We start from the raw sequence: 13,441 nt of genomic DNA, 5'->3' as shown, positions 1-13,441 counted from the left end.
TATTTAGAGATAATGAATGGTTCTAAAGATCTCAGACTTTAGGCTTAAATATCTCAGACTAAGGTAATGCATAAATAACTGTATGCATATTGTTAAAATAACTACGGTTCACTTAATATGGAAGAACTTATGAACATAGTGGCAAGCCACCATATGTGGTTGTAGTTTATAGGTCAGAATAGTATATAAAGCCGGCCTAACTCTTGTTCAGGAGATCTCATATCCCTTGAGACTCTCGAACACCCGGACAGCTGCTCAAGACTATATGTAAGAACAATGCTCGTTTTCTCTTCAAATAATTATTGCATGTCATGAACTTACTTTTCTTCATTTTTTGTAATCACTTTTTGAATGAACAATTAAAAACAAGATTTATTTTATCCTCAACATTGCTTTTATTTTTTGATTCTCAACCGTGCAAGAAGATATATATATATATTTTTCTACATTTTGGCGAGCCTTAGCCAGACTGATCTTTTGTGCTACTTTTGGCTGGCATTCCTTCCTCGATTGTGCAAGGGGGGAGCACGAACTCTGCTAAAAAACCACCTGTTGTACAAGCTTCCTCAGGAATTCCACTATTTCACGGCACAAAGGATCACACTGAACCTGAAGACGACGGGTGAGGATCGTAAAGAGCTGCATGCGTCTCATCCAGACGGAGATCTGAGGATTGCATAAGGACACAGAGGACCATCCATTGACGGGAAAGACTCTCAATAGGTGAGAAAAAAATATAATGGATTTTATATATGATTATGCTAAGAAAAGTAACATAGATTTCAAGTTTGTTCATAATCATACGGATGCCCAATTATGGTCTAGTTTGTATAATCAATGTGAGGCAGAAAATGTTAAAATTGACAAAAGGTTTTTCTCAGTTAGAAAATTACAAAGGAAACTTCAGAATGTTATGCAGCTAGTTCATGTATAATAATAGTCTTTGAGAAAACTGAACCTAACACCTATAAAACATGCATTGTCACACAAGACATTAATCACACTGACACACCAGGTGACACACAAGAGTCTGACGGGGATTACTTTGATTGTCCAAATTGTTTGATTTTGTCAGAGCATATAGAACAATTGGAAGATCAAATAGATACCAGGACAGAGTTATTGTCTAAATTACGACAAGATATAAAAAGGGTTTCTGCTAACACAAGATCAACAGGTAAACAGGAGGAGAGTGCTGCTGCGTCATCATTTATACCAAATATGCAAAATCCAGATGCTTCAGTAGAGGAATTAGAGGCAGTAGAATTACAACGGAAAAAATTACATGACAGAGCAGCACGCATTAATCTGAAAATACACGATCAGCTAATGAAAATTGTAAAAGACATTCCAAATTACAATGATAAGATGGACGCCTTTTATAATGCGGACACTTTTGAATCAAACACAGACAAATACAATCTGAATGATGAGCAAAAGAATAAAATATTCAAAGTTTGGTTACCTTCACATATGGGAAAAAGATTACAGACCACACCCAGATTAAATGATGAGAATGAAATGGCACATAGTACAAAAGAAGACAGACTTAGACAATTAGTATTGTTTACAACTGGAGAAGACATGCCTACAGTTGATATTTTAGGGAGTTTACAAACAAATATTTCTGAAGACCCATTTTCTTTTTTGGTAAAGTTTGAACAGGCCTATAGGATGGTAATGGATCTCGGGCCTCACGAAGAGCCAGCATCCATGATCAAATTTTTTGTAAAGAAGTTCAAGTACTTAGATCCTGCCTCAGTGCAATTGGCTAACACTCAGCCATCATTGCAAGAAGCAACAGTTTTTATTGACAGAATAAGGAGATCCATGAAACAAAATCAGGTCAAGGCTAAAATAGCGGTAGTTCATGAGAAGGAAGACAGTCAACTGAAACCTAGAGCCACAGTATTCTCCAAGAGCAGGGATTACATTGAGCATAGAGGTAAAAATACTACACAAAGGAACAATATCCATTGTTATTTTTGTGGTATACCTGGACACTTGAAGTGGCAGTGCAGGAAATTTTTGAGAGCAGAATCAGAGATGGGTACACAAGGAACAGGTAAGCTTGGAAGGGAAAACGGACTCATGCCAAAATCATACACCACACCTTTCGCACCTGCATTACAATTATCTGCACCTGCTCATACTGACAACAGACAAACACAGTCACCATATGCACCATTAATCAGACAGATCAGAGAAATGACAGTGAAGGAAACAGAGTCAAGGGATAGAATTCCAAGGTCTTTTAAAAAGGACACTGGTCTTCTCCCATCTCCTTCATCTTTCTGACAATCACAGACTATTCCTGTACCACATCCATTGGAATTTGTGACTCGAGTTACATTGGATGATTGTGGAAGACCATTTATCAAAGTAAGTTTAGCAGGACAGAATGTTGTATTTCTCATTGACACAGGAGCTCAGTTAAGTGTTACAAACCTTGATTTGAAGCTAAACCCAGATTCACCAGTTTGTACAATTGTCGGTTTCAGTGGAAAAGGTGGAACTAAAGCAACCTTAGTTCCCAATGTGATTTTGGAAATACCTAGTTCTTTCAAAACAGAAATTGACATCTGGTATTGTCGTGATTCTGAAAATATACTTGGCACAGATTTTATGCAGAAATTCGGATGGGTAGTTGACCTAGGAAATCAAGTGATCTGGAAAGATTCCAATGGTTGTAAACCGGTAGTCATTGATCCTAATGATTATAGCCATGTTGGAAGTATTTGCTTGAATGATGTGGTGTCATCTGACCATTTGTGGCCTGACACTAATGATGACAAGGTATTGACAGAAATTGTACAGCTTTTTCCTTCTCTTTGGGCTCAGTTCAGGAATCAGGTTGGAACAATGAAAGACGTTATCGTGAATGTGGAGGGGCGTGATCCCCCGCCACAGCGTCAGTATAAATTGCCTCCAGAATCAATTGACTCTATGTCAAAGATCATACAGGAATTGTTAGATCAAGGTGTTATCCGAAAGGCTAATTCTGTAAGTAACAATCCTTTGTGGTGTGTTTTGAAATCTGATGGTTCTTATCGAATGATATTGGATTTACGGATGTTCAATAAGCATACACCCAATGTCGCACCAATTGTGGCAGATACTCATGACATGATGGCAAGGTTAAATGCAAAGGCCAAATACTTTTCTGTACTGGACATTAGCAATGGTTTTTTCAGTATACCTCTTGAAAAGAGTTGTCAGTATAAGTTTGCATTTACTTTCTTGGACGAGCAATATCTGTTTTGCAGGTTACCTCAAGGAGCACATTTGTCACCTAGTGTTTTTCATCAGGCATTGGCAAAGGTATTATCCAGATTTTCGAGGCCTGATTGCATTCTGCAATATGTGGATGATATTTTATTGTCTACAGAGGATAAAGAGACACATGTTTCTCTTCTGACAGAATTGTTTGAGTTGCTGCATGATGCAGGGTTGAAATTGAACACCAAAAAGGTCAAATTGATGCAGACTGAGGTCAGATTTTTAGGGGTGCTGTTGAGTCCAGGAAAAAGGCAGCCACTGCAGGAAAGAATTGAGGCAATTGCTTCCCTACCAATTCCGACATCACACAAGGCATTGAGACATTTTTTAGGTCTTATGAATTATTCAAGGGATTTCATTGAGAATTTTGCAGATAAGGCCAGACCTTTATATGATCTTTTGAAAGGTGAAAACAGCGATTACTTTGGTCCTTGGGGTGATGAACAGCAAACCTCATTTGAACAATTGAAAATGAATTTACAAAATGCACCTGCTTTGTCCACAGTAGATCCTTCGGCTCCATTTGCTTTGCAAGTGCATACATCAGGAACATCTGTTTCTGCTGTATTGCTGCAATTACAGGGAGAAGAGTGGAGAATTTTGGGCTATTTTTCAAAACTTCTCTCACCTGTTGAAAAAGGTTTTGAGACCTGTGCAAGACACTTGGTAGGTGTGTACTTTGCAGTCAAAGCAACCGAACATATTGTCGGGTTCAACAAAATCATTTTGCAAACTCCTCACTCTACACTAAAACTTCTCTTTGAGAATAATATCCCAGGTGTGTCACATCAGAGATTTGCTCATTGGTTATTGTCATTGTCTCCCAAACAAATTGAGGTAGATTACAAGGCCAAATATGTTCTTCCTCAGCTGATGCAATATGAAGGACAAACTCATGATTGTTTACAGTCTTTTCAGGATCCAAGTCCATCACTTTTCAGACGGAAAGCAGAGGTAACAGACGAACCAATTTTTGTAGATGGTTCCAGATTCTATTCAGATGGGCACTATTATTCAGGATATGCCATTTTTTATCCCAACAGAGGACAGGTTGTGAAGCACAAATTACCGAGTCATTTTTCAGCTCAAAGAGCAGAGCTAGAAGCAGTAAAAATGGTACTACAGCTGAATGAAGCAGATGATCAGTGTCCCATTGTGATCTACAGTGATAGCTCTTATGTTGTAAGATCACTGACAGATTACTTGTCAGTTTGGGAAAAAAGAGGTTATGTAGATTCATCTAATAAGACTCTTGTACACAGTGACACACTGAAGACAATTTTCAGGATAGCATCAAAAAACCCTAATGGTTTTGCTATTGTCAAGGTTCCGGCCCATAAAAAATCTGATGATGAATTATCTGTTGGAAATGCAACCGCAGATATGCTAGCCAAAGAGGCAGCCCTGACAGGAGAAGAGGTGTTTGAACCTGAACCTCTCGAGGTTTCAGCAGTTCAAAGAACAGACACGCATATCCCTTCTTTTGCGGAAGAACAAGAAAAAGACTCATCTCTTGTTGCTTCCCGGGTTGATCCAAAACCTCCCTTTGTTTGTGAAAACGGGGTTTTGTGTCATGACTTAAACGGGGAGTTGCGTCCTGTTGTCCCAAGACATCTACAGGTTGAGTTCACAAAATACAATCATGAAAGTTTGGGTCATTTGGGCCAACAAAAATTGTTAGGCATTCTCAGAGAGAAATTTTACTGGGAAAAGATGGAAGAGACAGTGCAAAGTGTTGTTCAATCATGTCTCATTTGTGCCCAAATTAATCCAAGACCAAAAGGACAGAAACCGCCACTACTCCGAATCGCACCTGCAGATGGTTCATGGTCTACGTTACAAATCGACTACATTGGACCGTTACCATCAGGTAAAAATGGTCTCAGGTATGCATTGGTTGTGGTAGATGTTTTTTCTAAGTGGGTTGAAATTTTACCTGTCAGGAAAGATGATGCTTTGTCTACAGCTAGAGCATTAGTTAATCATGTCTTTTGTACTTGGGGGATCCCAAGAATGATCACCTCTGATCGAGGAAGTCACTTTACAGGAAAAATCATGCAAGCCGTTTGTGCTATTCTAGGGGTACGACAGCAGTTTCATGTACCCTACCATCCACAGTCTGCTGGTATTGTGGAAAGGATGAATAGAACAATAAAATCCAGAATTGCCAAGATGTTATTGGACAAAGGCAATACTTGGGTTGATGCAGTACCTTTTGTACTGTTGAGTGTAAGAGGAACAACCTCTGCCACAACTCAGTTTACTCCTTTTGAACTGATGACAGGAAGAAAAATGCCATTGATTTTTCCTCATGAACCATTTTTGTCTACACCACAAAAAGATGCTGTTGCAAGGTCCAAATGGTTGCAATTGTTACAGGAAAATTTGAAAACGATTCTTCCACATGCTGCATCAAGAATGCAGAGAATGGAGCCACCATATGTATCCAAATTCAAGAAAGGGGCTCTAGTGATGATTAAAACTTTCAGGAAGAATGGACCTTGGGAAAGTAATTGGGAAGGTCCCTTTGAAATTATCGAAACCATGGGACAAGTGATGATTCTTGTGCAACGAGCATCTAAGGTGGTTAAAAATACCCGCAGACAACAAAAATTGTGGGTACATGTTGATCAATGCAAACTGTATATTGCAAAATAATGATACTGCATTTCTTTTAGGAAGAAATGGATTCCAATAAGAACTGGAATATGAAACTCCACGTCTTTGACGGAAGGGATTCAACACCAATCCTTCAGGAGAAAAAGACATTTCCCAGGAAAAGCTACTATCTGATGAGAATCACATTTCTGCTGTTTTGTACTGTTTCAACTGTGATCTACGCTGAAGATATTTCACACCATGGAACAAATACTAGTGAAGTGAAGGAACTTTTCAAAGGAACTTTACATCCAAGGAAACCAAGAGGAACGAATCTACAAAGCTTAATAGATGAGGACATACCGGACGATTCAGTAGATATTACTGGAAACATTTGCATGGGTTTTGGTGCAAAATGCTGTATTGAGCTACACTTCATACATGACACTGACATAATATTACACGCAGCCACAGGACCTAAGACGAAGTTCACACAGTTACAAGGAGATTATATACACAATAATAAGACAGGCACATGGGAATGTAGTCCTACAGATGTGTTATTCTGGAATATAGAGATAAGAGGTGAAGAGAGAGCTGTGTGGTCAGGCGATATTACAAATGATATGATCGCAAAAGGGAAAGTTGAAACATCCAAAACAGATGCTTGGTTAAGGACACAACTTTTTGGGAAAGTTTTAGATCCTTCATTTCTTTCTATTACAGAAGGAGACGAGGATTGGGTAAAAACATGGAATTTTCAGATAACCAGAGAACCAGTACAAGTACAGGTATCTGTAGTTTTTACAGTTTCAAATACTATAGCTCCAGAAGTAAGGGTTACACCACAAGCAGTATATAGTCAAGAAAATATGTCTCCTTTATTATTAAAATGCAACACGAGGTTAGAGCTACCTTCAGAATCTCTGTTAATATGGACCAAAGATAAATCATTTTTGGGAAGTTTTTCAAATGGTCCAACAAATGTTATACACAGAGGTCAATCCGGTAACGTGAGATGGTTAAATAAGGATTTTATTTTTTCTGTAGATAATCCATCTCCTAAGGATTCTGGACTTTACCAATGTTGCATTTTAATGAAATATAACTACAAACAATGTAGAGATGTAAAGGTAAATATATGGTCAGCAGTAGATAATGTATGCACACAGACAAGATTTCAACCATCTACTCCTTTTCAGATCAATCAGTTCCAAACTAAACCTCTGTTACGAGATGGAGTGTTTCTGACTATGGTATGGACCTTTAACATGTCTAACTGGAAAATCTCTTCTAGATATCCCCAGTGTCAACCACATCTCACTAACATGGAGATGGGAATAGAACAATGGTTTGGGAAAAGAACTTCAACACAGGTTAGAAGTAAGAGGGGAGTGTTTGAAGGTATTTTGGGGGGATTAGGAACAGTAGGAAGTTTAATTAACACTATGGACATTCATACACTTAAATCAGATCTGGAAAATATTGGGTATATTGGAGGAAAAGGGGTAAAGATTCAGAAAAGCTTGAATCAAGTCCTTGAAAAGATGGTTTTGAACACTGCTACTGTATTGGGATCTTCTGTATCACATCTTCAAGATGCTACTTTAGCTTTAATGGAAAGTGAACAGGAATCTCAAGTGGCCAAAACATGTCTAGAAATTCAGATTGAATATTCCACCAATCTGAAAATGATTGCACAAGCCTTACAAAGTGGAATTACCCCTTTAGGGCTAATGAGAAATTTGCCCATAGAATATAACTTTGCGTTAAACCATACAGATTTGTGGGTAAATAAGTGGTTAGGATGTGAACAGAACATTTGTGTAGGAACATCATTGATTCCAGTGTCAGGAAGAGAAGAAACCCTGGTTCCTATAGGTGTTCTGGGAATTCCTGTCAGCCCTACACAATTGTTATATTATCAATTACAGTACACAGATTTTGCATTTGATGGTACAAACATTGAACAATTAGACATTTCGTCATGCTTAAATTTTGTTTCCAAGGTAATGTGTCTACCTGGACAGGATAAAGTCATTTATCATTCATGTTTCCATAATCATACTTCTTGTCATGCCAGAGTTGAGAATGTCCACACGATACATGACTTGGTGACACCAGTAAGCGCTAACAAAACTTGTTTCCAAGTCATGTCAGGAAAAGAAGCAGTTTCTGCATTCTTCTCATCTTGTGTACATGTCGAAAATCTGACAATGGGTTTATATTGTATTGAGGGAAATGTTAAAACTCTCACAAAGAAGGAAGGAAGTATTAATATTACGTCAATAGGCTCAAGACGTCTGAAAATCCTTCCGATCCAGTTCAATTTGTCACAAGTCAATAAATTTCCTTGGGATTTGTGGACAAATGAAATAAAGAAAGACAAGGGTTTATTAAATCTGCTGACAAAACAATTAAAAGAAGCTGAAATTGTATTTAGACATGAACAAGGTAATCTAAATGATATTGAACATGAATGGACGAGTATGTCAGGCTCATCTTGGTGGAGAAATTTAGGAAAATCTGTAACTAGTTGGTCACAGTCTTCAGCGAAAATGGCAGCAGGAAATGTATTGTCTAATCCGATTGTTATTTTATTTATCATAGTTTTGCTGTGTATAATATATCAAATAATTATTATGTGTAAAATTAGGAGTATTTATAAGAATATAAAGATAGAAATGAAAAAGGAAGATGATATTTTAAGAGAGATGTTAAAACGAAAAAAATATAACTCTCTGATCTAATTTTTGTTTTTACAATAGGTTTGAAAATTCAGATGACATTCAGGGCAGATGTTGATACAAGGTTTTCAGAATAAAGAATGAATGTGATACGAATGGTGAGAGAATGAGTTAGGATTGATTATGATATGTCTCAAATCATAATCAGGGGGGACTGTAAAATATCAGTATTTCTATAATAAAAAAATATATAGATTAATTCTCTCATACAGAATATAGTTAACAGGCTTTGCTTACTTTAGAGAAGTGACTGACTTATTCTGAGTGCCTTGGCTCACACAGCTGTCTCTCTTGTCAAATGTATAGGTCAAAATAGTCAAAGCTGTCAAAATGTGACTATTTAGAGATAATGAATGGTTCTAAAGATCTCAGACTTTAGGCTTAAATATCTCAGACTAAGGTAATGCATAAATAACTGTATGCATATTGTTAAAATAACTACGGTTCACTTAATATGGAAGAACTTATGAACATAGTGGCAAGCCACCATATGTGGTTGTAGTTTATAGGTCAGAATAGTATATAAAGCCGGCCTAACTCTTGTTCAGGAGATCTCATATCCCTTGAGACTCTCGAACACCCGGACAGCTGCTCAAGACTATATGTAAGAACAATGCTCGTTTTCTCTTCAAATAATTATTGCATGTCATGAACTTACTTTTCTTCATTTTTTGTAATCACTTTTTGAATGAACAATTAAAAACAAGATTTATTTTATCCTCAACATTGCTTTTATTTTTTGATTCTCAACCGTGCAAGAAGATATATATATATATATTTTTCTACACCAACACGAACTGAAGAGGTGGTAGGTGGTGCTGTACGTTGGCCTACGTCTTCAGGGTGTCTCTGCAACTCCAACTCGTGCTTGGTGCGCACATGTTTCCACATATTTGTGGTATTGAGGTTGCTGACATTTCTCCCTCTTTTGACTCTCTGATGACACAGCTTGCATTTGACAAAGCAAATGTCTTCTGCAACTGTGTCAAAAAAGGACCACGCACTGCAACTCTTGTGAGCGCCCGGTTTGCCTTTGGAAGGAGGAATGCTCCTAACGGGTGCCGAAGTGGAGGGTACAGGCAACCAAGTCTTCCCCCTCCCTCTGCCTCCTGTTTTGGCCGGTAGGGGAATCTCTTCCTCAGAGCTGCTACCACCACCTTCCTGTTGCTCACGCCATGATGGGTCAAGGACCTCATCATCTTCCCTCCCCTCTTCAAACAGCTGCTTCTCCGGGGTTGTCTCGCCAGCACCGTACGCACCAGAAAGTGGCAACTGAGTCTCGTCATCATCTGATGCGTACTGAGGTGTGCTGACCATAGGCACTGGCCCACTCGCCTCTTCAGATTCAGAGGGACAAAGAAGTTGCGCATCACTGCATACTCCCTCTTCTTCACATTCAGGAATGCTGCTTGGCTGGCCCCCTCTTTCCAAGCCAACAGATTCCGAGAACAGAAGTAGAGACTGTGATGGCTCCTGTCCATGTCTCTCTGACTGCCTGGGCACTTTGGCAGGTGGTGAAGAGACAGATGGTTGCTCTTCGGTGCTCTGACCCTGAGAGGATGCGGAAGTAATTGAAGTCGATGCGTTAGCTGCCATCCATCCGACAACGGCTTCAATTTGTTCCTCCCGCAGCAGTGGGGTACGTTGAGGTCCTACAAAGCTGCGCATAAAGGACTGTTGCCTGCTAAAACTGGGGGATGCTGATCCACTGGTGCCCGCAGCAGGCCCAGAATCCCCACGTCCTCTACCTGTAGAATCCCCACGTCCTCTCCCTGCAGAATCCCCACGTCCTCTCCCTGCTGAAACTCCACGCCCACGCCCACGCCCCCGCGCCTTACTCCCTGCCTTCTTCATCTTGCAAGACTGCTTAAGATAGGCAAAAAAGTACAAAGGGGGGCCTTAGTGTGCTTATTCCTGAACAGCTGGTTACAGGTACAAGAAACACTAATTTTATGAAGTGTGTGTGTGTGGACTAGACTTTAATAGGAGCTGATGTGGCCTACACAAGTTCAAAATGTAGTGTTTGGTGAACTTTTTATGTGGTTTCTTTGTTTGAAACAAACTCAAAGTATGAGAACAAAGAATTGAAACTGATAGTATCACCAACTTTTTGGAGCTATTACAATGCAGGCAGGTAACCTACAATGCAAAAGATGAGGCTCCCAAAAAATTGGGTAATACTAATCTGGCTGCGCCGGCAGGGCACAAGCCAGAAAAAAAGGCTCCTCTATCTACTCCTATATAGTGTTTGCAACCAACCAATGTTGATGGATACGGATGGATGCACACTAATAGGAGAAGAAAAAATGAGCTGCACTCAAAGACAAATATGTGTGAGGCAGTGACGCACGTTGAGCGTCCTACAACCAGACGTAGCTGCAGGACACTCTACTCAGCGTGAGCTGCACTCACACACAGTCAGAGACCTCTCAGACAGCCGTCAACAGTGCAGCTAAGTGGGCACTGGCACTGACAGGCTGCAGAAAGGCTCCGCTGTGTACTCCTATATAGTGTTTGCAACCACCGTAGATGGAGACGGATGGATGCACACTAATAGAAGAAAAAATGAGCTGCACTCAAATAAAAATATGTGTGAGGCAGTGACGCACGCTGAGCGTCCTACAGCCAGACGTAGCTGCAGGACACACTACTCAGCGTGAGCTGCACTCACACACAGTCAGAGACCTCTCAGACAGCCGTGAACAGTGCAGCAAAGTGGACACTAGCACTGAAAGGCTGCAGAAAGGCTCCGCTGTCTACTACTAGTGTTTGCAACCAACGTATATGGATACGGATGGAAGCACACTAGATTGAAATTATTTAAAAAATGCAGCTCAAAAAATAAAAGATGTATGAGGCAGCAGTGATCACACTGGGTGGCCTACAGCCTGACGTGGCTGCAGGACCCACTCCACAGCGTGAGCTGCACTCACACAGCCCTTGCAGACAGCTGTGAACACTGCTGCTAGGGCAAAGAACGCTACAGTGGTGGTTTATGTAGCCTGGGTAAAGCACTAGATGTTTGGTGGAATCGCTATTTCTAACTGTCCCTCACAGTCTTCTACAGCAGCCTGTCCCTAACTGAATTCACAGCAGAGTGACCAGAAATGGCGGCTGCGGTGGCTTTTATAGTGCATCATGACATCATTTCGGCAGCCAATCACAGCCATGCCAATAGTTAACATGCCTACATGCCTAACAGGATGTGCCCACACTTCGGAGGATTCCCATTGGCTTAATCAAAGCAAGCAGGCTCATAGCATGATGGGAACTTCCTATTCCGATTCCGATCCCGGAATCCGATATGAAAAAAGTATCGGAATTAAGTATCGGAATTCCGATACCGCTAATATCGGCCGATACCCGATACTTGCGGTATCGGAATGCTCAACACTACTCACTACTATATCGCAATGAAATTTTATCCATGTTATCTGATATTAATACATATCATCCTCTCAACAATGATCCTACAAGCTGTATTCAGCAGGGTTTATCTGTGATTTTGCAGGAGGGTCTTGCTTTGGGAGTACTGGACAAGCGCATGGCTGATTTTTTATATGTGGATAAACCAGTGTGTCCTGTATTTCACGCCTTACCCAAAATTCATAAAGGCGTGTTTCCTCCACCTTTCAGGCCCATAGTGGCCGGTATTGGAGGGGTTAATGAAAAACTCTCCGAGTGGATAGACAGAAAATTACAACCTTTGGTGTTGAAAACACCAGGTCACATTAGAGACACCAAACAGCTTCTGCAGGCACTTCAGGAGGTTGCATGGGGGCCTCACCACACATGGATAACATGTGATGTTGTTGCTCTATATTCATGTATACCTCATGATTTGGCATTATCTGCTGTTTCCACCATTTTGACTGAAGAAAGTAATTTCAGTTCTGATCTTAAAAAATTTATCATTATGGCGTTACAACATCTTTTGAACACCAATTTTTTCAAATTTGACACTAAGTACTATCTTCAGGTGTGTGGCTGCCCGATGGGGTCAAAATTCTCTCCTACTCTGGCCAACTTATATATGTCCTTTTGGGAGAACAAATATATATATATACTATGGATAATCCCTATTTAGACAATGTATTGTGGTGGGGGAGATACATTGATGACGTGATCCTATTGTGGTTTGATCGTTGTGATGTATCTCCCTCTCCTGGCATGCTTAAGTTTTTTGAGTATATTGAGACTAATTCTTTGAATATTAAATTCACCCACGAAATACATGGCATTTGTGCCACATATCTGGATGTTAAAATTATGGGAGATGTCAAAACGGGGAATATAAATACTTCCCTATATAGAAAAGATACCAGTGGTAATGCCATATTGCATGCGGATAGTTGTCACCCGCCACATGTGATACGAAATTTACCGTTGGGTGAATTAATCCGTGCCAAAAGATCATGCTCCAATGACGCTCTTATGAGTCCGAGCGTCGAAAAATTTGCACCAGGCTATCAAAAAGGGGTTATAAGAACTGGATGTTAAACAGGGCTATTAAGAAAGTGGATAACAAAACTAGGAGTAGTTTATTGCAGAATGACATGGTACACACTAATCAAAATAAAAATATTCCCACTTTTTCTACCGCTTTCAGTTCAGATTACAAGGGTGTTATTAAAATCATAAATAAACATCTTCCCTTACTGCATCAAGATCCAGTCTTATCGCAGATATTGGCTGGTGGACATAGGTGTGTTCCAAAGAGAGCTAAAAATTTGAGTCATTTTTTGTCCCCCTCATTGTATTTGTCTGATTGCACTAAACCTACGTGGTTAAATTACTTGGGCAATTATAAGTGTGGT

The 13,441-nt window shown here is 39.9% G+C and overlaps 1 protein-coding gene across 1 annotated transcript; it reads left to right on the top strand.

Moving 5' to 3' along the window:
• Positions 1-497: 497 nt before the first annotated feature.
• On the top strand, positions 498-9,348 carry LOC141096861 (uncharacterized). The gene is made up of 2 exons (XM_073583708.1): positions 498-723; positions 5,958-9,348. The coding sequence occupies exon 2, from the start codon at positions 5,964-5,966 to the stop codon at positions 8,625-8,627; it is 2,664 nt and encodes an 887-aa protein (XP_073439809.1). The 5' UTR covers positions 498-723; positions 5,958-5,963; the 3' UTR covers positions 8,628-9,348.
• The last annotated feature ends 4,093 nt before the right edge of the window (positions 9,349-13,441 follow it).

This window comes from Dendrobates tinctorius, unplaced genomic scaffold, assembly GCF_039654945.1.
Source record: "Dendrobates tinctorius isolate UK_male_01 unplaced genomic scaffold, ASM3965494v1 ptg000081l, whole genome shotgun sequence".
In the NCBI taxonomy this organism is placed as follows: domain Eukaryota; kingdom Metazoa; phylum Chordata; class Amphibia; order Anura; family Dendrobatidae; genus Dendrobates; species Dendrobates tinctorius.
This window is presented reverse-complemented; position numbering and strand designations above follow the sequence as displayed.

Coding starts and splice junctions, on each gene's coding strand:
- LOC141096861 (XM_073583708.1), top strand. CDS start 5,964: ATGGATTCCAATAAGAACTGGAATATGAAACTCCACGTCTTTGACGGA.